The 25068-nt window shown below is 39.5% G+C and overlaps 1 protein-coding gene across 10 annotated transcripts in view; it reads left to right on the top strand.

Moving 5' to 3' along the window:
- Positions 1-1149: 1149 nt before the first annotated feature.
- Positions 1150-25068, top strand: part of USP40 (ubiquitin specific peptidase 40) — a 39019-nt gene continuing 15100 nt past the window's right edge. For 5 of the 10 annotated variants that reach the window (XM_067298658.1, XM_013948515.2, XM_067298664.1 and 2 more), the window contains exons 1-19: positions 1150-1228; positions 4151-4367; positions 4904-4971; positions 6001-6114; positions 6727-6891; positions 7491-7637; positions 11805-11948; positions 12881-13009; positions 13749-13850; positions 14216-14323; positions 16082-16406; positions 16911-16992; positions 18068-18239; positions 19093-19177; positions 20336-20406; positions 21261-21580; positions 22541-22667; positions 23757-23814; positions 24502-24555. In XM_067298658.1, the coding sequence (XP_067154759.1) occupies positions 4169-4367; positions 4904-4971; positions 6001-6114; positions 6727-6891; positions 7491-7637; positions 11805-11948; positions 12881-13009; positions 13749-13850; positions 14216-14323; positions 16082-16406; positions 16911-16992; positions 18068-18239; positions 19093-19177; positions 20336-20406; positions 21261-21580; positions 22541-22667; positions 23757-23814; positions 24502-24555 (2470 nt within the window). In that variant the 5' untranslated portion in view covers positions 1150-1228; positions 4151-4168. Of the gene's footprint in view, positions 1229-2901; positions 2981-4150; positions 4368-4903; positions 4972-6000; positions 6115-6726; positions 6892-7490; positions 7638-11804; positions 11949-12880; positions 13010-13748; positions 13851-14215; positions 14324-16081; positions 16407-16910; positions 16993-18067; positions 18240-19092; positions 19178-20335; positions 20407-21260; positions 21581-22540; positions 22668-23756; positions 23815-24501; positions 24556-25068 lie in introns of those variants that run through there. The other 5 variants (XM_067298657.1, XM_067298665.1, XM_067298659.1 and 2 more) reach the window with 5 other exon arrangements.

The raw sequence follows: 25068 nt of genomic DNA, 5'->3' as shown, positions 1-25068 counted from the left end.
GGGTCATGGAACAAACCTCAGTTATAGGACAGTACTGTGCCTGGAGGGGATGACCAGGAGGGGCCAGTGGATAAACAGCTCCAGCCTCAGTGAAGTCTCCTTGAAGTAGAGGCAAGCACTTGGGCTACAAGGGCTGTAGCTTGAGCTTCATTTATAGCTACTTTTTTTTGGCTTGCTTCAGTGGGGCTATCCCCAGTGCTGTCCCGACTGATTTGGGTAACCATGGAGCTGGGTTGCTCTCCTCTGGCAGTGCCTGCCATTCAGCAGGAGTTGAGAGCATGTGCTTTAATTTGGTCTCATTGGGAATGGCCTCGTGGCCTCTAAGCGGAGGACATATCCATAGCTGATGCCATCCTGCATCACCCCTTCCAAAATGCTCTCACGCATGCCTGAGTTTACTCAGGTAGCAGGGCCGAGGTGAGCCGCAGTGGGCTGGGCAGCCACAGCTGGTGTGTCAGGCTGAGGACATCCTCCAGGCTCTCCGTCTGGTCCGAGAGGTGACACTGAGGACGTCCTCCAAGCCCTCCGCTTGGTCGCGCGGGTGATGCTGAGGATGTCCTCCAGGCCCCCTGCCTGGCGACGGGGTGATGACTGGTGCAGGATAGCCAGTGCTGGGGTGCTGTGGGCTGCCCCACGGGCAGGGACACCCAGGCTACCACGGGGCTGTAACCGGTGATGGGGGTGAGGTGCCAGCTGGGTCTCCATGGCAACACTTGGTCCGCCCCAGCGGCAGGGAGGCTACACTCCGCCTTTGGAAGGCCCACCGACACCACGCCCGGCGGCTGGCAGGAAACTACAGCCCCCAGAAGGCCTTGCGGGGAGGCTTCCGCTCCCAGCGGGCAATGCGCGCCCTCGTCTTCCCCCGGTGATGCTCCCCCCGCTCCGCACTACAGCTCCCAGCAGGTTGTGCGCGACCACGGGCCGTTTTGTCGGCCGCTGTTTCGGTTCATGTCGCATCGCGCATGGGGTGCTTATTTTCCAGCCCTGCTAAAAAAATCCCTTCAAGTTATAGACCGAGGAAGGGGGGGAGCGGGTTGAGAGGACACGGCCTTCTTTTCTCCGGGGCTTGGCCCGGTGCACGGTGGGGGGTGTAGTTCCGGGGTAGCAAGCGGCCTCCACGTCGCAGCGTGCTTTGCGCGGCGCCAAAACAAACATGGCGGAGGGGGAGGCAGGGCCGCGGAGCTGTGGCGGCGGGCGGCGGCCTGTCTCCGTGTGCCAGCACTGAGCGGTGAGTCGGGGCGGGCGACAGCGGTGTGGGGGCCTTCCCCCGGGCCGAGGCCGGCGGGGGGCAGTGTCTCGTCTCCGCCAGGCCCTGCGCTGCGGCGGCGAGGGCCAGCCGCAGGTAGGGCTGCCCTTGCTGGGGAGCCGCCGGCAGGCCCAGGGCAGTGACTGTTGTCTTCTCTTCGGTACTGGTGAGACCGCATCTTGGCACTGGGCCCAGTCTGGGGCTCACCAGTGCAAGAGAGATCCGGGCATTCTGGAGAGAGCCCGGTAGAGGCCACCGAGATGGTCGGGGCTGGAGCACGTGGCGGGTGGGAAGAGACTGAGGGAACCGGGTTTGTTCGGCCTGAAGAAGGGAAGGTGAAGGGGAGACCCTACTGCTGTCTGCAGCTACCTAGTGGGAGGGTATAGATGGAGCCTGATTCTTCTTGCTGGTACACAGGGATAGGCTGAGAGGTGCCAGATGCAAGTTGCAACATTGAAGTTCCCATTAGAGATAAGGAATATGTTTTCACTGGGACAGAGGCTTAGAGGGGTTTGGGGATCTCCTTTCCTGGAGCTATTTCAGCTTTGGCTGGACAAGGCCCTAAGCAATGTGATCTAAGCTGACCCTGGTTTGGGAGGGTGTTGGACTGAAAACCTTTAGAGGTCCCGTCTAACTTATATTATTGCCTTTTTTTTTTTTTTTTTTTAATGGAAGGCAACTGCTAGCAGCAGTGCTTTGAGGATCCTGAAATGAGCAGTGAGGGAGGATTTGAGACTGCCCTGCTCAAGTGCTTCTCTGGAGTAGTGGATGGTACTGTGGGCTGTCAGTAAAGCTGTCATTGCCTTCTAGATGTACAGCTTTTCATGGTGAGGGAGCCTATTAGGAGCAAGAGGGGACATCCAGATGTTGTGCATTCAGATGAGGAACATAGAATGGGTCATAGTCTTTGCATAGTTAAATGCTGAAGTACAACAGGCTTAACTGAAAAATAAATGAAGTTTGAGGCACAGATTGGAAAGGGTGCTAAAACTAGCAATAATGTCTTGATGGTACCCTGGCAGCTTTATAGGTGATCAAGGTATAGCAGCTGCATTCAGAGAAGAAAAGCTTAATGCAAAAAGACCAAAATTATCTTTTTCCCCATCTATGTTTGTTAAGAAGGAACTCCAACCACATAATTGTATTTTGCGGGGGTATATACAGGGATACGCCCTGTATGAGGTGATGAAGAAGAGTTATAGAACAAACCGATTGAACATTGCTACATTGCTCAGAGTAGCTAACTGTAAAGCAATTAGGACTAAAATGTGTTTTTGCTGTTTTATAAATAGCAAGTGTGGTAATGCTATTTTAAAAAAGAGTTTTAGGAGGTACCTGGAGAACTATCAATGGGTTGAATGGGAGCTATCAGCTATATTTGGATTTTAAAAGTTCTTCGGCAAGGTTTGTCACTGTAGACTCTTAAAGAAATTAAGCTGGCGCAGGAGGGAAAGATGTTCTTTGCTTGATTAAATAAATAGATAAGAGAGAGAAAACAGAAGGTCAACTCTCATAGTGGGAAGTGAGTGGGAGTTTCTCTGTATCTTTTCTAGGGCCTGTGTTTTCAGCGTACCATAAACTATCAGGAAGAAAGCAATGAATGCTAAAGTGATTAATTTTGCTTGTAAAATCAGCTGATTTATTGCAGTAAAGGCAAGCGCCAGCAATGGAGTTTTAAAGCCTTCGTGCTAATGAATGGTTGAATGGTATAATAGCAGACGATATTCGGTGTAGGTGGGTATAAAGAGACACAACGTAGGGCAGGGACAATCACAACTTTACATGCACACACATGCACACACATGTATATTTAAACTATATATCTATATAGCTTATATTGGGATGGATTCAGGAAAGTAATAAGCTTTTCATTTAAAAAAGGCAATTTTGTGCTCAGCAGTACAAAAAAGTACAAAAAGAGAATAAAACAGAACATTGTTTAGTGGTAGTGGTCTGTGGTCTGTGCACATCTTTAACATTTTATGTGGATCTGGTCATCTCAGAAAAGGGTATAGGAAAAATTTAAGGGGTTCAGAGAAGGTAAAGTTGATTAAGGATAATCAAAGGGTGCAGTTTCAGTTGTAGGAATGGATACATCAATGTTGAGTCCTTTGTCTAGAAAAAAGATAAGTGGAATATGATTAAGATCTGTAAAATTACATTTGGAAAGAAGGTGATTACTTGCTGTTTCAGTATATCTTATTGATTATTCATTTCTAATACACAAACTATGGAATAGCAAATGAAATTATCAGATGGCAAGTGCTAAAAAAACAAAAGGGAATTAACTGCTAAAAGATCGCATGGCTTCCAAAAAAGACTGAAAAAAAATTGTGGAAAAAGAATCAGTTTGTGGCCATTGAGTTTCTGCCTCTCAAATGTCTGGAAGCAAAAAGAATACTGTGATAAAATAGCATTGTATTTTTACCTGTTTCTTAAGCTCTACCTGTCTGAATTGGCCAATACTAGAGAGAGGTTATTGGGGCACATGAATTTGTTCAGACACAGTGCAGGCATTCTGGTCAATTTTGGGGTCCTTTTTACATACCTTTCCCACAGGGAAGCAGGCAACCTGAGTGTTAAATAAGTCCTTCTAATAACTTGTAATTAACTATTTTGGTATGTGTGTTTTTGCTGATGCACACACAACTGAAATGTGATGTAAATGATTCTAGTTAAAGGTCTTTCTTCCAACCTGCATGAAGACAACATCGCCTTTAACTCACCTTTTTTGTTATGTTAGTGCATGCTTCTGTATATTTATTATTTGAATGAGCAGAATAGAATTAGACAAGGTATAAGAAAATTCTTCATTTGGGGCTGAATGACTTCTTTGAGGTTTTTCTTGAGGGCAGATCCAATTGCATTTTTTGTAGTAATAGATTATTTTGTATTTTTTTAAAGGACTGTTTTGTCTTCACAATGTTTGGGGACTTATTTGAAGAGGATTTTTCCTTTATTTCAAACAATCAATGTGGAAAAGGGAAGAAGTCAAAACCCAGAGATACTGAGCCTCCAGCTCCCAGGGAGTTCACCAACCTAAGTGGTATCAAAAATCAGGGTGGTACCTGCTACCTCAATTCCCTTTTACAGACTCTGCTTTTCACACCTGAATTTAGAGGTACTGTATTCAAAAACTTCTTAAAATAATCTTGGAATTGATATTGCCTAGTGACTTGCATTGCTAGTTATTTATTACAAAGCACCACAAATATACATCCTTTTCCTGAGCGGTTTATTTCAATTCACTTAAAATAAGTGTAGAATACACAGAACTATTGGTCTGTAAAATTAGTTTTGTCACTTCTGCACAAAATGTAAGTATTGTAAACATTTAATTTTCTTACAGGTAGACAGGCTAACCCTTGCATAAATAAGAGAGGTTATTGCTGTCCATAATGTGTCATTAATTTTTAAATGTAATCATTAAAATTCCTGAAAAAGTAAATATTTTGCTGTCTAAAAACCTTGATGCTTGTTTATACTTCATTGTTTAGCTTGAACCAGTTGTATGGCATAAATGATGTTCAGAAATGTTGTTTAATATCTTAGTTTGTCAAAAAGCATGTGTGACTGCTACAGTAAAATAAATCCTTGAAGAGAAGACCTTTTTAAAAAAAAAAAATCTTTTTAAGGCTTTTTTCTTTTTAATTACAGAGGCACTGTTCTCTCTAGGACCTGAAGAACTTGGGACTCTGGATGATATCAGTAAACCAGATGCAAAGGTGTTTAAAATTTTGTTTAATTAGTCACTGCTGTATGTTGATTCAGAAGAATGTTGCTTTGCTTCACATGAAACTTCTCATGAGAATAAAAATCTAACACTTGTACTGAAAGAAAGTTTGGTTGGCAGATGCTTCATTTTGCACACAGATGTAAACTTTCAGTGCCATAGCTTTTGCTGTAAAAGTAAGATGTTGAGCCTATTCCTGCTGAATTTGGTAGCCAAGGTCCTTTTGCCTTCACACAGAGTAGGAACAAACCCGAAGTCTTCACAGTGCTTTTCTATTTATTTATTTTTTTTCCCTCTGCTGTGATTAAAGCTATAGCACTATGGCTTATTTATTATCCGTAAAAACACTAAATGTGTGTCAGCCTGGTTGCCTGCAGTGAGCGGCTCTTTGAAGGTTTAGTAGCCCACCCATGCACAAGATATCATGGGATTGGAATTTAATCTTTGTTTAAAAAGTGCTTATCCATGTTGACTACAGAATTTCATTCTTTAGCTCTTGGGTTAAAGTGACAAAATTGACTGCTTGGGAAATTGTTTTTCTCTGTAAATCAAAGATAAAAATAGGCAGCTGATCAAGCTTGTTGACATTAACCCTTCTCCTTCCCATCTCCTCCCATCCCACCATCCAATCCTTTCCTGAATAAGGAATAGATCCTGATAAATCTGCATGTCTTAATGTCTTGTGGGTGAGTTCTTAGGGTTTAGCTTTATGAAAAATATAAAAAAGTTGTCCTTTTATACTATGATGATAGTTTAATTTTAATCCATACAGTTTTGCTTTATAACAAAGCTTATGCTCCTTGACTGTATGTAGCTAACTAGGTGAGACATCGTAGATTTTGGGAACCAGGCTTGATTGATGTTTTACAGAGCTGGGAGTTGAGTAAGCTATATTATGAAAGCCATAGACAGTGGTTGTTTATTATAATTTCTGTACTAAATTATGTTTCATTTTATTTAAATGATTGGTTTAATGTGTCTTTCTGATCTGATGGGTGTATTTTGTTTTTTTCACACTTAGGTTCGAATAATTCCATTACAGCTTCAACGGTTATTTGCTCAGCTCTTGCTCTTAGACCAGCAGGCAGCATCTACAACAGACCTTACTGAGAGTTTTGGGTGGAATAGCAATGAGGTACAAATCCCCATCTCTGACACCATCACTGATAAACTTTTTCCTGAACGGAGGAAGTATTTTTAAAGTCTATCACTTAAAGGCTCACCATATTTTGAGTTGTGGAGTTAGCTTTTAATTGGGTCAACTGTTACTGTTTAGTTTGCACCTCCACATGAAGTACATGCCAGTTGTTTCCAGTGAGCAACAGAAAAGTTGTTCCTTTAGATATGGTTTCAGTAGCTTTTCCTTTATTTTTTGCAGGAACATTTTTCCAGCAGTTATTAGGGTTAAATAATTAGATTATTACCTAAAGTGACCTGTGTAACTCATGTTAGGGTTTAATGGGAGTATACCCAGGTGAGTGTCTCATGTGGATTATATTTTATGTACTTGTAGCAGAAGAAGCATAACTAAATTAAGAATGACAAATAATAGTAAGTGGTATGTCAAAGCAGTAAATACTTGGGAACAGATAATAGTAGATGTCTCTAACAGCAGTAATTACCTGAGTAACCATTGAGGCAGCTCTCCTTGCCACACTTAATGTATGTTGTTTTTAAGAGGTTAGGCAGAACCATAAGCAAAGCAGATGGCACTTCTTTTTCTTCAAGTTTGCTTTTCATCATGCAGGAAATGAGGCAGCATGATGTGCAAGAATTAAATCGAATTCTGTTCAGTGCTTTGGAAACTTCCCTTGTTGGAACTTCAGGTCATGACATTATTAATCGATTGTACCATGGGATTGTTGTCAACCAGATTGTTTGTAAAGAATGCAAGAATGTCAGTGAGAGACAGGTAAAGTCACTTTTTTTTCCTTCCCAGAACCTTTTCAGCCTGTTGAAGACATTTTCTGTTGGTTTAAATGGGGTGGGGATTTTTGTTACTCAACTCCTATAAAAAGCTACATCTTTTTGCATGTCCCTGGTGGTCTGTTGAAGCTAGGTAGCATGTATGAGTAGGGCAGTGCAGACTTATAAATTATGGAAATTATGCATGGCTTTGGCAAACCTTGGCTGGCATTTTCTAAACCACCTACATCACGATGTGTAATGTGACTCATGGGCGGAGGGGGAGCATTATTGCATCTTCTGAGTTGCCAAGTGTTGCCTTTAGTAGATGCATTTAGCAGAGAGATGAGCAGTGAGGTAACAACAGTAAAACATATCTTTTCACCTTTTTTTTCTCTCTGCTCTTTGTAATTAAAAAAAGAAACTTTTGCTTAAAAAGGAAAATTAAAATGATTTAATTCCTATTCTGTACATATATGTTTTGGCCTGTCAACAGCGAAAGCAAAATGAGTGCTCACGTCTGCTGCAGTTAATGGGATTAGTGTCTTTCTAATGTACCATAAATTTGCATCACTTATTACTTGTTGTTGTTGTACTTCTGCATAGGAAGATTTCTTAGACTTAACAGTGGCTGTAAAAGGTGTAGCTGGCTTGGAGGAGGCCCTGTGGAACATGTATGTGGAAGAAGAATACTTTGAAAATGATAACTTATATCGATGTGGAGCCTGTGATAAACTTGTTGAAGCCTCAAAGGTAATGCATTTGGTGATTCCCAGTATTCAGTTTGGTAACAGTTAGGAACTCAGCTTATGCTGGTGTGTCCACCTCCTACCCACAAAATGAGAAAATCTGTATCTTTAATCAGATAACATATAATAAGAGGGTGCCAAAAATCGCCCTGCTTTTTTAACTTTTTTTGACATGGTTACTGAGGTTTATGTGACTCGTTTCTTGACTTGAATATTGTTGTAGTCTTTAATCTAGCCAATGGTAAATAGGATGGGATGTAGTTACTATGAGAGTACTGCCTCTTTCTCATACCTTTGATGCACCTGGTTTGGAGCATTTCGGACCTAAAGCTAAAAAATAAATGAGGGTACAAAGAAACAAAGTAAGCTGATTCAAGTAAAAGAGAAAACAACATGGAAATCCTCTCATGAAGAAGATGAATGAGAGTGAAAAGTAGTTACCAGCTGTCATTCCACACAGAAATGGGATCTGTTGATACGGGTACTGTATCATTTCCCTATTGCTGAACAGGCTCTTACAGTGAGAAAATAACATATAGAAAATGGCTATAGCACTGTTACATAGTGCTAGAGCATTCAGTGGGGAAGGTAGACTTTTCAGGTGAGTAAGAGTATATTTATGAAAGGAACCATCCAGCTCTTCTTATATCTAGGACACTGGGTATGTTTTTGTGGTGTATGCTTTTGTCATTCCCATCTGCCAGCTTACTGCCGGTATAACTACCACCACCGCTTTATATCCGTTCTGGGTGAGCATCTCCACTACTTGCCACATGCTAAGCCAGTAGCTCCCATCCATGGGCGCCACCAGTAGTTTCCCTTCATCTGAAAGGCCAGGAAGGAGCAGGAGAAAAATCCAGGCAGAAGAGTCCTTTTCCTGTGGTCAGAATACTGAATGTGAAAGTCTTCTCCTTCAGGTTTAAGCCAGAAGATGCTTTTGAAGGAAGCCTACTGATTTATCTCCTGAGTTGTCCTGCTTTGTCATTATCTTCTAGTTAATGATTTACTGTTTTGATCTGTGCTCAGCTATGGCTGAGAACCAGCAGGGCTTGTTTTTTCTTAATTATCTGGAAGGCCAAATGCAATGACCCTTTTCTTTGCTGAGTCATTGGAGTTCTTCACTGTTTGAATGAGAACCGTGGATGTTAAGCCTGTGATGTTTATTGAGAGTGTTTCTCAGGAGTGCAGGAACATCCAGACTGGAGTACTCTTCCATCTGGCCCAGTCCCCTGCCTTGACCGCTGAGTACCTTGGGAAAGCTGTAAGAGTGAGAGAAGTGTACAGTCACACCTCCCTGACACTTCTGTTTCGTTCCCAGTGATGTGTGGCCCAGCATTACTGCTAAAGCCACCAGGCTTGATTCACACTTCAGACACTTGTTGACATGGGTATCCGCCAGGAGAGTTGTACACATGACCTTTAGCTGCTTTTTTAAATGGTGGCATAGCTGGTGATATTGGTTACAGCCTGTCTGCTAGTGCACCCTACATTATCGTTGTGCTGACTGCTTGTCCTTGTATGCGATTCACAATAGTTTGGAGCAGTTTCCCCAACACATTAGTCAGATTTGTTACGACTTTTCTTTTGATGTATCTTGTCCTCTGTCTCCTTGGCTAGGGCCAAGGAAGCACAGTCTGGTAAAAGCTGTACTAGAGTTGTAGGTGAAAATGTCTTTAAATTCCTTTTTTCCAGAATGATACAAAATACTGTTTGGATTCTGTGCTAATTTTTGATATTAAAATTTTTTGATAAAAAGATTTTTTTTTTTCTTGTTACTCCAACCATTTTCTGTGAAGGATAAGGTGATATAGGCAGCTGTTAACACACTGTGCCAATGAAATGTTCTACCCAATCCACAACAGTGTTCTCTTATGTCAGGATGAGCGTAGTCTGGGTCTTGCAATGTGCAAGGGAGACGGTACAATGGCAAGCTCAGGGCACATCAAGGGCATGTCAGTGCCTTGGAGGAGTTCTGAACCCTTGCCAGTGTCTCAGTTGGCTTGGTTATCTGGCAAAAGTTTATTTACAAGTTAAACTTTGCTGGGTTCAAGGGAGTGCAAACTAACAGTTGCTTACCTCTCAAACTTGGTCATTGACTCAGTACAGCAGTGGGCACTTTGAATGGGTGTAAGAAGTCACATAGCTGGGGAAGGCCAGGAACAGGCGAGGACAACCTGAGGTGAGGGGGCTGTGCTTTAAGGCTGCAGCAGGAAGGAGGGAACTGATGACAGCGTGACTGCTGCCTTTGGCTCTGTGATTGCACAGGCACGATGTGCGTGATCACAGCATGATTGCTGCAAGAGTCAGTCCTGAGAGTTGGTCCTGACAGCCAGTGAGGTGCAAGTTGGTTTGCTCCAAGGTTGGTTGCATCTTTAGGAAGGAATTTGTGTAACAGTGAGAACATCTATGCACTCCTAGCTTCTTTCAAAGAGAAAGATGGTCTGTGATCAGCCTGGCCCATATCTATACATGCCATTCCCTCCCTCTAGTATTTTGTGGAGCTTTGGATGTAATTTTTTTTCTACCTTCTTTTGTCTTGGTTGTTGAAGAGACTAGTAGTTGAAGAAATCAACAGCTTTATCAAATTAAAATCACACTGTCTGATTATCATTCTGAAGTTGGAAGAGCATGCAAAATCCTTCATGCCACTAAGCTCAGCAAAGTAGTCTTCACAATGGATACAAATGAAATACCTAATTCTAGGAGTTTTTTAAACTATAGGTGTGTTCATGGTAGGCTCTGTTCTGGCTCTGCAAATGGACAGTTGGATGGAGACATTGGAAAGGCCCAAGAGCACCGTCACTGAATCTACTCTTATATTCAGACGATAGCTGGTTTCACTTTGCAGTAATGTTCCTGGTGTGTGCACACACCACGTTATTACATCTCAACATGTGTTCTACTGTAATGAATTAGATTATGTTGGCTTTCCTCCCTTGAAGGTCATCTCTCCCGTAAATGAGGGAGAATTCAACCCTTGCTTGGGTGTTCTCTGGCTGTCTGCAGCTCTTCCGGGATACACCGACTCTTCTCAGTCGGGCATGACATCTTGCTCATTTATCATCACCCACAGACCTTAGTCAAGACCCTTCTCTTCAAGCGGCCATGAAGATGTTAAGCAAGATACCACTGTGATGTATTCTGCTGATATTCTTCAGAGCATTTCTGTTGTATTCTGAAGCTGCTCAACAGCAGGCTGCAAAATAAATGTGGGAGTGATCTCTTTTTCTGGACAATATACATCTGTCAAATGTAGTTATATCACATATAAGATCATTTCAGACCTCTGCATCTGAAACCACAATGCCTGTATGAATCCTGACCCACACTTGGTGGTGTCATACAACCCTGAGGAGCCGTAAGGCTCCTAAAGGGCATTGGAACAAACCTCAGGTGGAGTACAGTGCTGTGCCTGGAAGTGGGGGCCAGTAGAGGAAACAGCCTCAGTGAGGTCTCCTCCTTGCAGTAGGAGCAAGCACTTTGGCTCTAAGGTTGGTAGGTTGAGCTTCATTCATAGCCATTCTTCTCTGGTTGCTTTAGGAGGGCCTATCCCAGGTGCTGATTTGAGTGCCCCACTGTTTATATGGGAATGGCAAAGCCACCATGAAGCTGGGTTGTTGTCTCCCTGTAGCATGTGCCATTCAGCAGGAGTTGAGTGTATGTACTTTATACTGGGGTGCCAGGATCTGTGCAGGACTGATGACTGCAGATGCTGTGTGAGGGGCCAAGAGCAAAGGTGCTGTGAAAATGCTGTATAGCCTGACTTTGTGGGTAAATGTAACCCCAGAGGTATGAAGGCAGTTGCTTCATAATATAAAATTCAAGAAAATCCTCTTACAAGAATATGTGGGGCAAGGAAACATAATTGCTGACTGGAATTTCAGCAATGTCCTCCTTCCTTTCCATTAGAAGGATAAAGTGTGGGACTAATGATCACCATTCAGGGAAGGTGTAGGGCATAACTAGAGGGGAAGGAGCTTGATTGCTTTTAGGAAGACTAGTTGGAAGGGGAATTGAGAATTAAGAAAGGCGTTTTTAGTTATGCCTCCCTGGTTGTAACACAGCTTTCCTAGAAAATACCGTATTAGTTTTGACCATAGAGTGGCAGAAACACTATTCTTTATAACTGTGTGCTTATAACTTCTTTTTTTTTTTTTTAATCATTTTACAGTCGGCTAAGCTACGTAAATTGCCTCCCTTTCTCACCATTTCTCTCCTGAGATTTAACTTTGATTTTGAGAAGTGTGAACGATACAAGGAAACTAGTTGCTATACATTCCCTATCCAGATAAATCTGAGGCCTTTTTGTGAGCAGGTTTGTACTGTTACATTTGTTCAAGTTCCTATATACTTGGCAAAGAACGGATACCTCAAGCCAAGCTATCTTTCATTTTGCATTTTGTCCAAGCAAGGTATTGGACAAGCATCTGGGGTTCTCCTCTGTCCCTAATTCCTATGTTTTTCCAAAATGTTCCCAAAAGATTGCTTTTTAACAGAGTTGGAAATACCTTGTAGTTATACAAGGGGGGAGAGGACAATAAGGATCTAAAACTTAATCTAACATGTGCTTGAAAGAAATATTTATCCTCTAAAAATTGAAATTAAATTTATTTTTTATTGGTCTTGTCTGATAATACCATATATCAGTTTAGCTGTGTATATTGTATATGCCTGTGGCTGTTTCATTTTCTTTAGGAATCTGTCTTTGTGTTCCTATATGTATATTTTGATTATTAACTGAACTATACCACTGCCTGATGCCAATTTTGATCCTTAAAGTAAATAATGAATATACTTAATAGACACACTGTTACTGCAAAGGGAATTTTTCTTATTGAAATGTTCCAATGCAGGCTTGTAAATCTCTGTGTTCACATTTGAGGAAGCCTTTTTTCAGCTGGTTTGTGTAAATAAATATATTGCTAGTTTTCTCTCTTCTTTTAAACAAAATAAGATGCTTATGAACCCACAGGTTGGGCTCTTCTATTAGTTGAGTAAATACTGTGTTATTTTGAAATACATGAATTTCCAATATTGATCAAAATCATGCTTAAAAAGCTGCTTAATAAGCCCATGCCTTTGTCCACGCTTTGCTTTTGGTCCATGCTAGTGTTTCCATTTAATCTTCACGCATGCAAACACACACAGAGAATTACCAGAAGCTATGCTGTTAGTGTAAAACTCTCCTTGTGTGAAAGACTTACTGATTTTTTACTAATCTCCTTTTTTTGTTGTTGTTTTTTAAAGACTGAATTGGATGATTCAGAGTATATGTATGAGCTCTTCTCTGTTATTATACACAAAGGTGGCTGCTATGGAGGACACTATCATGTTTATATCAGAGATGTGGATGAATTAGGGAACTGGCAATTACAAGTGAGTCATAAAAACTTATTTTTCTTGCTTGATATGTCTCATTTTTCAAAAAAGTATTAAGAACTGGTGGACAGTATTAAGATTTTGTGGCCAGTTTTGGCTTGCCAATCTGCCGAATTAGCTCACATTGTTGGGCTCTCTTCTTCTTTCCCATATGATATAGTCTCTTTGCTCAAGACTAACATAGTCATTTTTATATATGACGCAGATTAGCTGTGTGTAAATACAACAAATGCTTTTTTCACTAGAGGAAGTTGATACTAGATATTTTTTATGACAATATCCAGTCTGTGGTATGCAGAAGAGGCAGCTCATCAGAAGAACTTGTCTGTTTGACAGCCAGCTTTCTGCCACACGCATCCTCACAGTGGTCAGGCAGCTGTTCTCTGCCATGTAACTGTGCTATAGGAGTCTTCTATATGTATATGACAAATGCACAAGGAGTATGAGACAAATGCACAAGGAGTCAGACAGGGGGAGTGTGGGCACTCCAATCATCTGACTGCAAGCTGCTTGAACCCTTTCATGAAAAAGGATGAGTGAATCTTGGCCACATAAAGAGGCTGCAGGAACCACCTGCATAAAATGTTATGCACAGCTTGCTGTACGACATTTGCTTTGAGGATTTCCTTCACATTTCTGAATTGCACGTGCTAATGTTAGTGCAGACTATAACAGAAAACTGCTAGTTGTGGTTGAAACAACAGTATTTGAGAATCCTACTGTTTTTCTTATACAGGAAGAAGAGAGTAATACAGTTGAAGATAAAGTTTTAAGAGATACAGAAAATGCCAAAGAAGTAGAAAATCCACTGGCAGTGTTGAAAGGGATTTTATCAGAGGTATGGTATGTAAAGAGTTTATTGCTTTGATTTTTGGTGTTAGTGAACCTAGAAGAAGGGATTGAAGTATGCAGGAGTGGGCAGGTTAAAAGTACAGAATTCTTTTGGACTTGTTTGAAGCATATAAAACTTGTAACTTAAGTTAACTTTAATACTTAAAATGTCTTGTTCATACCAAAAATGGCTATTTTTTGAGTATTTCTTAAGTTGCTTAGCTAAGCTGTTGCAAAAAGTGATGTTACATTGGCATATTAACAAACAGGAATGATTTATGCACTTCAGAGTTGGGTTCTTTGCAGTTGATTTCTTGACATTTGTAGCCCTGCTTTTCAATATCCTAGTTTTTAATTTCTCTGTCTCTTTAGGAAGAATCTAAACAAATGCCCGTGGATCAATTAGGGCAGAAATTATTGGAGAAAAAAGGGATGTCCTGGAACAAGAAATACCGAAAACAATACGGAGCGTTACGAAAGGTAATCTACCTGTATGTTAGTTTTTCTTAAATCCATTACAAGGATGTTAGTTTGTTTTTATTACTAAGATAACTTTATATTTGTATTCCTATAGAATAATTGGTAGGACGGTAATTGAAAGCACTGGCAATTTGACTAGCAAGAAACTGCGTATATGAGGGAGACAAGGTTTGTAACATAAATTAGCGTTTGTCATTAGGCCAGAAGATACAGATTGGGGAACCAGGACAAGATCCTCAAGGGGTTGTCTGCCTGAAAGCTTGTATTTTTTTTTTTTTTTCTCCAGCCACATTGTTTGGCCTAAGAAAGAACTAATTTTATCGACTAAACCATTTTTTATTTGTGTCCATGGATGAAGCTGCAAAGGCATTACTAGCACTTGAACGTAGAAACACTGATGAGAATTAAAGAAATAATGCAGTACCTCTTCACAGTCATGACAGAAATGAGTGTTTGAATCCAAATGCCAGTTTTTGGTAGTTTAGGATGTGTCCAAAAATGAACACTTCAAGTAAAATCTTGTGTTTGTCCAGTTGGTTATTGTATTTCCTGATGCTTTCAGGAAGGTACTCTGGCATTTGTGTTACAGATATGTGGAAAATTGGTGTACGACTGTTTTTTGAATAGGGTTAGCAGTGTGGTTTTCACACTGTAATTACTTAAAAGTAGCTGTGAAATCTAAACATAGTTTTCTGCAGAGGTAGTTGCTTTTCTGACTTTGACAGGGATGTGGTTTAGAAATAAATTGTGAGCAATCCTGTATTAACAGGTTAAAAGTTTGAGTGCTAATGTGAACATAACCACAGCCCACTTTTTTTAAGAGCTAGATCTACAACAAAAGCACATTGATCAATGCAAGGTTTTGCTTATTGGAATAAGACTGTAGATTGTTTTGTTTTTTTAAGTATCAAATGAGTTTTTTTATTATGATTAAAACTGAAATTCAGGGTTTTTTCTCTTTTGACAAGAGCCACAATTTTGTGTTTTGTATAATGTGGGCACCAGTCCTATTTGAAGTGTCTATGTGGTGTTAAAATGAAGTGATCAGAGTGGATAAGGTGGGAGAAACTGAAAGAGTAGGTTTTAAGTTTTTTAAATGCCACAATGGGTAGTGTTAATTTAGCTGACTTCAGACCTGTTTGAGGTACAACTCAGCAGACCAGAAGTTAGCTGAAGATCCCTGTTTGGTAAATGTGCAGAGTGGGGAGCAGAGGGTTAGAGAGCTAAGCTAGTTGGGGTTGGTACTCTCCTGTGTGTCTAATAAATAGAAGCTTTTTGGTTGCCTGTAGAGCATCTCTTTCCTATGTTTCCTTTCAGAGAGCAGAAAGTGTGCACTTCTGAGAAGGGTTTTAAAAGGAATCCAGTGTCTCAAGTGAGCCAACATCCTTGAAATTCAGAACGTAGTCTGATTTAATTCTTAGTGATGCATGTAGGTCAAAAACAATACTTTCACTGTTTCCTGCATGTTAGTTTGCAGTTATACAGGAAGCAAAACCTGAAACTGCGTATGAAAAATATCAGGCAGAGAAGTCGGTGGCGGGGAGGGATGAAATTTTTCTGTGTAAAATTGAAGAAATACATGAAGAAGCATCATAAAAGCAAGTTTTCCAAAGACACAGAAGTTGGAAGGGCTGGGGCTTGTGTATAAATTTGAGGACAAACCAGGTGAGGTAGCTAATGCAGCCTGCTATGTTTAATGCTGGATATTTTCCAGTTTTAGAAAGCAGTTTCTTCATCTTGTCCCTGCTTTCCTTTTAGTATTTGCAGAATCATCCTCAGGTATTTCAGTTCAGTCCTGATGAAAATAAGGTTGGTCTTAAGGAGAAGTATCATAAGCTCCCATTTAAGTCAGATTCTCAAGGACAAGATCTGCAAAGCCCTCCTCAGAAGAACAATGTCCAATGGAATTTAGAAAAAACATCTACAACGCTAAGGGACAGCTCTGCTGGTTGCCATTGGTTTGATCTGAATGATTCAAAAGTCCAGCCAATCAAGGAGAAGGATATTGAGAAACAATTTCAGGGTAAAGAGAGTGCCTACATGCTGTTTTATCGAAAATCTCAATTGAAAAGACCACCGGAAGGTACAAAAAGCTCATCTTGATATTCTGTCTTTATTGACACTTGTTTTGGAGGATGAAGGCAGTTGGGCATTTCTGTCCTTTCCAAGTATTGATGATACAGTTGTCTGTCTTGTGCTAAGTGAAAAAGGGGTTAACTAGAGATAAAGAGGTTACTTCTACAAAGACAGTGCACAACTGGCTATAGGTGACACAGACTTTTTTTCAATACTCTTCTCAAATACTAGCAAAACATCTCCTACTGGAACAAATAAAAACTGTTGCTGATAGCATTCACGTCTCCTTTTCCCTTAAGGAAAAGTTGATGGGAACATGAAAAGAAGTTAAAGAACTTGTTTGTTGAGTATCATCTTGCAATTTATCCCGTGTATTGCCAAAAGATGTAATGTTATTGCTCAGAATTTTCAAAATTACCATACTGTGATGTCTCATCTTGATCACTTCTCTTCTTTGCCAAAACATGTTTTATGCAGCTGAGACCAAACTAACCTATATTACTTGTTCCAGCTCGAGGAAATCCAAGGTACCAAATTCCTGAACACCTTTTGAATGAAATGAATGCTGCTAATACTGAGCTGCAAAAAAAGAGGTATATTAATTTAACTGTGCTAATTTCTTAAACAGCGTTCTTATCTACAGATCTCTAAAGAGATTTCAAATGGAAGGAAGTCATTTAGTAGATGTAGAGTTCAGATACTAAAATGACTCAGTGTCGTAGTTGTAGGGATACAACTTGTATGTCCAGATACTGTCTTCTGCTGTACCCCTGCCTCACAGCTAATAGCCTACTTAGGCATTTTCCAGAACTTCAGAGCAAACCTCCTTACAGCTTCAAATTGTACCAGATTTGTATGAAAATCAGTGCAGTTCTGGAAGGAGAATGTTATCTTAATAATCTTTATAGAGGGAGTTTCCACTGGGAGAAGGGGGAATAATTTGCCCTACTGTGAAACAACAGGTAAATGGTCTCCTTTGCCAGAAGCATGGAGGAAAGAGCTAGTGGTACTCAGGCTGGGTGAAAGTTTTCCTTGTGGTGAGAACCACGCAGACCTGATGATGTGTGAGAATCTCAGTTAAGGTGTCAAAATGTAGACACATGGAAGACACAGATGTCTTCTGTGCTACCAGTGTACTGTGCAAATTTCACTCCTTTTTTTTTTAAATGGCATCTTTGCTACTACATTTAGCATCTTGCTAATAAGACCAGATGCAGGTATAAAGGAGGAAGGCATGGCTGTTTCTTTCCTGACTCATTTTCTATGTAGTTTCGTGTGTGTGTGTGTGCATACACGTGTGTGCACGTTCTACATAATATTGTTCTGGAACAGAGCCTGAAAAATCCCACAAACTCTGAATCTCTAAAGATGGGGTTTATTGCCCTGTTTAGGAAGGTATTGTAGAAGCAAGCACTATAACAATGTTCTCTTTGTGTGTGGAGGATGTCTTAGCTAGTGCTGTATGATTCAGTCTATAAATCACTGGTATCTTTGAGTGCTTCTTTGCATACCCACTGAGGGAGGGAGGGATGTGACAGTGAATTTTTCCATGAAATTAGTAACACAGGATATCAGTTCCAGGACGGCTGCACAGAAGCTTCTCTGAAATAGGTTAGCTGTTTGTCACTGTTAAATACACCAACTTATTATTGTGTTGTTCTTTCAAAGGGCTGAATGTGACTCGGCAAGCCATGGCATTGATTTACATCTCCATTTGAGCTCATGTTATAAATTTCACAATGGGGCTCTGCACCCTTCATTTACGTGGAAAGAGAGTATTGTGGATCTGACTATTGATAGAAGAAGAACTCTAGGAGACCTTCGACAATCAGTATTCCAGGTATTTACTACATTAAATGAACCCACACACCTCATTTTTACTTGAGCCGCAAAAGCATTTGTAAATACACGTATGCCACAATTTTTATCTCTATGAAAAATTTTGAACAGTAAACGAAATTTTAGGAGGCTGACAACTTATATGGATTTACACAGAGGGAAGCTTTGGCTTGAGGTTGGCTCTTGAAAGACTGAAGAAGCCACAAAACTGATGAAGCTTTAATTTTGTAGACTTTAAAGCTGATGTAAGCAAATTATTTTGTATCTGGGCAGCATGTACTTCGGCAAGGGTTGTCATTCTGCAAAGCTCTGGACTTATTATTAACATTTGAGTCTGTGACAGATTTGTCTTTGTACTTTCAAGGAGCTAGCTGACCTCAAAAGGAAATGCTTAGAGTAGTTTAAAAATTAAAAAAACTAAATAAAGAAATCCTGTAGTTTAACTATTGAATATGGTATTTTTGCATTTATTCTTTAGTAAGCTAAAGAAAAGTCACAAAAAGAGAGAGTGATAGCATTTGGTTTGAGTACAGATGCAGAATTCATGAAATGCTTTTTCATCCACATCTAAACCAAAGCTAACTTGTTTTTTGGAAGCATTGTTTGCTTTTCCTATACCTTACAACCTTTGGCTAATGTCCACTGGAAATGATACTCTCTAGTCAGTAACCAATATGAAAGACTGAGTCCTAGACACTTTGCTCCCTATGTTGCTAGCCTTGTTGAAGTAAATAGTAATGACATGTTAACATTTTAGCTAGGCTGTAACAGCTTTCAGCAAAATTGTCATTTTGAGTGGTAGGAGTTATTGCTTGTTAGTGTTTTATATCTTTTTTCCTGTTCTTGCCAATTAGATGTTAGAATCTTGGGAAGGAGACATGATTCTCAGTATTGCTAAGCCTTTACCAGCAGGACTACATCTTTACCACTCTCTTGATGGTAAGACTACACTATTTATATGCTGTGTACGTTACAGGCATAGAGGATGTTTGTATGTAAACACCTTGGAGGGTGTTGCTGAACAGTCTTTGGTCCTCAATAAGCTTACTTGCAAATCCACTGCCATTAAGTTATTTATGACACTCTTATTAGTGAAATGAAAGTTTAAACTTTTTAATGTAATCTTTGGTCTCAAATGCAGTAAGAGTGCACATTTGCTGCCAAAAGATGTCTATTTCTTTGTATTTTGAACTTGATATGCTTATAGAAGTTTGCTGTCATAGTATTCACTTAATTGGTAGAGGAGATGATAGAAGAGAGCAGCCAGGATGATGTTAAAGAAAAGCATAGCTTAAGCCTGAACAGAAGTAGGAATTTGTAAAGGAAAACACTTGTATAAAGGCCACATTAATTTTAACATGAAAATTAATATCTTAAAAGTCAGAACTCATGATTTTAAGTTTTGTGTTGTTATGCAATTCTAGGTGCTGACAGTCTTGAAAATTCTATTCAGCCACTTTTGAGTTTTATAGTCCATGTAGTCCGTTTCAGCAAATTAGGATTCTACCAGAACATAACCCAGCTTTCCGTAATAGGACATCAGAAAACAGATGCAGTCATAGCTACTGTAAATATTCCTCCAGATCTTAGTATATTTCTCTAAATGACACTGACTTAAAAAAAAAAAAAAAAAACCAACTAACTGACTTACAGTAGGAAGGTGAAAGAAATTACAGCGTAGGCATTAATATTTCAAAAAATAGGCTTGGAAATTACGGTATGTAACTCATTTGTTAAATCCACCCTTTTTATTTTAAATTTATTGGTAGGCTGTTAAACCTTATCTAGATAATCCTGCCCAAACAGATTTTTCAAGTGGTATCTTTGGCCTCAGTTTGCTAGGGAAATTGAATAGGTGGACCTGCGTGCTGGACCTCTTTACCCAGTGTGACCCAGAGCTAAAGGGATGTTTGTCTTTTTTTGGTCTTGCTGTATGAGTGAACCCTAACTTTAACCCCTGTAAATGCTGATGACGTGGCAGTGTTTGTCATGATAGACTTGGAGCCAAAGTAGAATGTGCCAGTGTATTTTAGTTCACCAGCGGACCCTGCTTATCTATTTTGGAGGGGGAAAAACTTGATGATTTGCTCTTTTTAGGAGATGAACTGACACTGGATGGCATTGGGCTGGCTGATGGAGCAGATATCTTTGTGTGGAATGGGAAAGAGGTAACAGAACCAAATACCCTCTCTCCTTGTCAATTCTGAGGAGAAAAGATGTAATCACCAGACACATTTTCTGGAAAATTTAATCTGTTCTGGAGATGTGCTACTGACATACTAACATTGGCCACTTCAGCCTCCTCTAGGGTACTTTTTGCCTGTTGTCGCTGTATCTTGTGTGTGCTGTGCAATGTGTTGCTTGATAGAATTACGAATAGAATTATACCATGTGGAATGTGGTATGGGCAGATTGTCAGATTGGTAGACACCCCGTGCCACTTACATTGGAATATATTCTGAAAACATCTGGTGCCTCTTGGAAGGAGACCAGGTGATAGCAATGCAATAGCAAAAGCTTATGCTCTGTGGCAAATCGTTCCACACACAACTAGACCTGTCAGTGACGACTTCTATATATGGTCTCCCTGAAATACCATGCTGCCTTTTTAGACTGTTGTATCTTCCTTCTAATATCAAGGCTTCTGCTTAACCTTCAGATGCTTGTCTCAGTGGTTATGTAACAGCAGCAGAAGATTGCCCTCTATCTCTCTAATGGGGTAAAATATTACTTTAAAAAGATTCTTATTATAAAAGTATACATTTTTTTTCTGTAATATATCAAAAATAAAGATGCATCCAGTAACAGAGTTGTTTCTTGTTTTTGTTTTACTTCCTTCATGGTCAAATTGCCTTAGGCAAGGAACTATATTCTTGGCCCGGGTTAAATTTCAGAGAGACCAGGTTCAGTCTTTTTGTCTCAGTAATCTTAATCTTGTCATTTATTTCTGTGTAGTCGTTTCTTCTTACAAAGGTGTATATTGCTGATCAGCACTGCATAAATCTTACATTCTTTGCTACAGGTTGGTGGTACAAAGGTGTTGACTGGCCCGGATCATGAACCTGTTATTGTAAACGTTCTTCGTTTAGCAGAGTATAATGAAGGAGGGAAAGGTCAGCACTTCACAGAATCCCAGCACATCATTCCATGCAGCACAGAACTGGGCGCTCTGCGCAGAGCCTTAGCACCGTCGGGAGGAATCATCTTAAAGAACGGTTCAGGACTTGGTAAGGATACCAAGAATTGGGAAGTTCTTCCTGAAGAAGATATGAAGGAGACAGTCAAAAGTGTTGGACTGACAGATGGATGCTCAATACTAATTTTAGACAGCCATGACCAGAGGTAACCATTTTGATTATGAATATAATTAAGCAAAAAAGCAACTATATAACTAGCATAATTTTAATTGAACAGATTTTGCCATATTCTTCTAGCTAATTGTCATTTTATGAACATTTTATTCAAGGTAATGTAATCTTAAGTTTTTGAGATCAGGTACTTATCAGCTATTAAATGTTTGTTTGCCGTTAAAGTGCAGATGAAGTCACATCTTTTGACTTGCACTGTAATGGGAAAAATCTAGTGAGAACAACTTGTGCCCAGTGTCCTTGCACATTTTTGGAGTAACTTGAATTTCTGAGTTGTGAGGTTCTCCAAGAGACTGGGTCGAAAGAGGGAATTGAGTAGTATCATAACAGCACGCAGCTCTGCCGAATCTCCCAGTTGAACCTCAAGTTGCCAGGGACACTAACCAAGTATTTAGTCTCATTTCATTTCCCAGTATATAGCATTGAAGTTAGGTTCCCATTTGTAGAGACATGGAGATATGTGCTTGTTATATAAATGTTGACTTCCTAGTCAGAACAGTTCTGAAAAAATTAAATTAATTGAACCAGTGGGTTCTTCACCAAAGACTGTTTCTGTGTTTATATATAGTTGCAGACGAACAAAGTCTCAAATTTTAGTCATGACTCAGTATGCTTTTTAAATATTTTTTTTTTTCCAAAAGCCTTAAATCCCACCTCAGAAAGTGACTTAAACTCTGAAGTGCCTTCAGAAGCTCAAGTTCCATTGAATACCAGTTACCAAAACATAGTTGTTACTGGCTTACTCAGTTACCAGCCTTGAGGTGCTTGGACTCTGAGCTTCTGGCTGTTACTCTGCATGCATGACTGTTAACCACCTAGACATTATTGTTTTATATGACAGTTTTGGTATTTAGCAATCTAGCCCTAGTAATATATATAGTTTTCTTGTCTTTATTAAATTTAATGCCCATTTTTGCACTGCTCTTCTTTATAGCTTGGTGAATGTATCAAATGGCAATTTGACTGCTTTTACATATGACATCAGCTGGCTCCAAGTTAAAAACTTCTGCAGAACGGATGCTGAAGAGAAACAAGTTAAAATTACCACCACTATCGAAACAGTAAGATATCTGATTGATTGTTCAGAGATAAAACACAGACTTTCTGTTTCTCTGAACAGTTTGGCCAGTGCAGTTGGCCAATTAATAAGAGTATAATTTTGTCTGTACACGAGCAAAATAGCAGTTTTGCTTTTGACTTTTACAAGGACTGGATTTAGCCTCAGGGTGTAAGTTTTCCTTTGAGAAAATAATATGCAACTCAGTTACAGTTTCTACAGGCAGTGATCAGAATAAACTATAGGGTTTTTATGACTGAAGTTAAAACAGGGGATACTTTGACTGCTCAGTAAAAAGAATGTAATGCTGGTAGCTTAAAACACTGCAACCTACATCAGTGTGTTTTAGTCTGAAACACTTTTCTCTCTGGGCCATTCTGTAAATGTATTTTGGAAGAGACTGTGTCAGTAAACAAAACGTGAAATAGGCAGGTGGTGTTATTCCTTTCTTTTAATGTAGGGTAGGAAAAAATGCTGTACTGTAATTTAAAATACTCTGTAAAGTCATAGCATATAACAGAACCCATGTAGTTCATCTTTGTCCATATTAGTTTATTCTGTTTTGTTCTTTATTGTCATTTTAATTTTCCCAGCTAAATGTCTGTTAGAGTTGTTTTAACAGATTACCTACTTTGTATAGAAACTGAAAATTCCCTTTTCCTGAGAATTAATCTCCACCTTCCTTAATTTTCTGAATAAGTTTTTCCCAAGGGGTAGGTTTCTCTGGTACCTTTTCTGACTTTTTAAATAATTTCATTTTATATGAAGTATTACTTAATGCTTTGATTTCTATATTACATGATCAGCTAAGTAGTTGTGAAATGTTAGTCTTCTGCTAAATCCCCGAATTAAATATCACTTTCTTTTCCTTGGAATACTGTTTAAAAAAAAATCCACAAGTATGTTATAAATGATTGTACAGATATCATATTAAATATGATTATATTAAAGAAATGCTTAGATCTCTGTAGTATTAACAGGAATAAGAACATAAGTAGTAGGCGTTTCAAGTGAAATTTTGTTGATTGGTATTTGAACACCAGATGCATTCTTGGCATTTTGCATTAGAGACTTTAATATTGCTTGCTTTTAGGTGATGTCGGATATCAAAATTAAAGCAATACAGGAGCTTCAGCTAGAAGAGGAGCTAGGTAAGTGTTCAACTGCTTTATTTTTAGATGTGATAATGTTAGAAATTGCTGGCTAACTTCCTGGTTGATGTGAGAGAGTATACAGACCAGCAGAATTCAGTGCTGTGAAGTTGTTGGGTGAGGAAGAGAGGGTGCGACTGATTTAAAATTAATTTAATTCTGAATTAAACGTTTTTTCCTAGCTAAAAAAAAGTTTGGGATAGTCTTCATTAAAATATATATTTTTTGAAGCTTTTGTGTTCATCTACTAGTTTTTCATAATCTTTTAGTTGCAGGAATAATCTTCACCTTAATAAAATGTTACACTTGAAAACTGAAGCAAATTTTTTGCCTTATTCTCTTTCTTTAAGACACCCCATTTTCTTTCTTTAAAGCTTGTACTGATTCCTTTACATATGGGGACATTTGGCCAGTTTTATAGTATTTTACTGATTGTGACTAACAACTGACTTCAAAGAGAAAGTGTCCTTTCATGGAAAGGATTAAAAAAACCTAAGACTGTTCATGAGGTCTCTAGAAAACTCTCTCCAACTGTACTTTTTATGCAATACCTCCAGAATGAAGCCTTTAAAATAAACCTGTTGTTGTCGTTAATCTTAAATATGTTACCTGTCTAAACTTCTAAGCCAAATTTCTTGTGATATGATATAGTTAATACATCTCTCTTCCCTATCCCTCTTGTTACAGCAAATGACAGCTGTCTCAGACCTGTTAGTGGAAATGGGAAACTTCTCTCTCCAGGTAAAATTTGTTTATTATTATTTTTTATATCACTCCATGAGAAATTAAATTGGGAGACTTTAACCTTCTCTTCATCATTTCGTGGGAGATGTACACACATGTACTCATTTCCTTACTTAACTGAAGTAGTTGTGTGTTTTTTCCGGTTTTACTACTGTTTACCAACAGTACCAATGCAAAGCCAGTAGTTAAACTTAACATTCAGCTCATTTTTTTCACTTGCATCTCCAATGACTAATAATGAACAGTAGACTTGAATAATGTGGTGATAGATGAAACACTAAAGCTCTGGCCTGTTACACTCCTGTTTACTGTGAGAAGGGAGCTTATCTCTGATACGTGAAGCACACAGAGTAATGTGCGGATTTCCGCTTCAAGAGTGCGGATTTCTGCTTTCATGAGAGTGAAGGAACATGCTAATGCCATAGCCTGGTCTTCGATTTAGATGAACATGTGATACCACCCATCACTATATAACGGTGCTCCTGATGGCCAGTGTTCAGCAGAAAAGAA

This window comes from Apteryx mantelli, chromosome 6 (genome assembly GCF_036417845.1).
Source record: "Apteryx mantelli isolate bAptMan1 chromosome 6, bAptMan1.hap1, whole genome shotgun sequence".
Lineage (NCBI taxonomy): Eukaryota > Metazoa > Chordata > Aves > Apterygiformes > Apterygidae > Apteryx > Apteryx mantelli.
The sequence above is the reverse complement of the archived record's forward strand: the minus strand, read 5'-3'. Positions and strand labels throughout refer to the sequence as shown.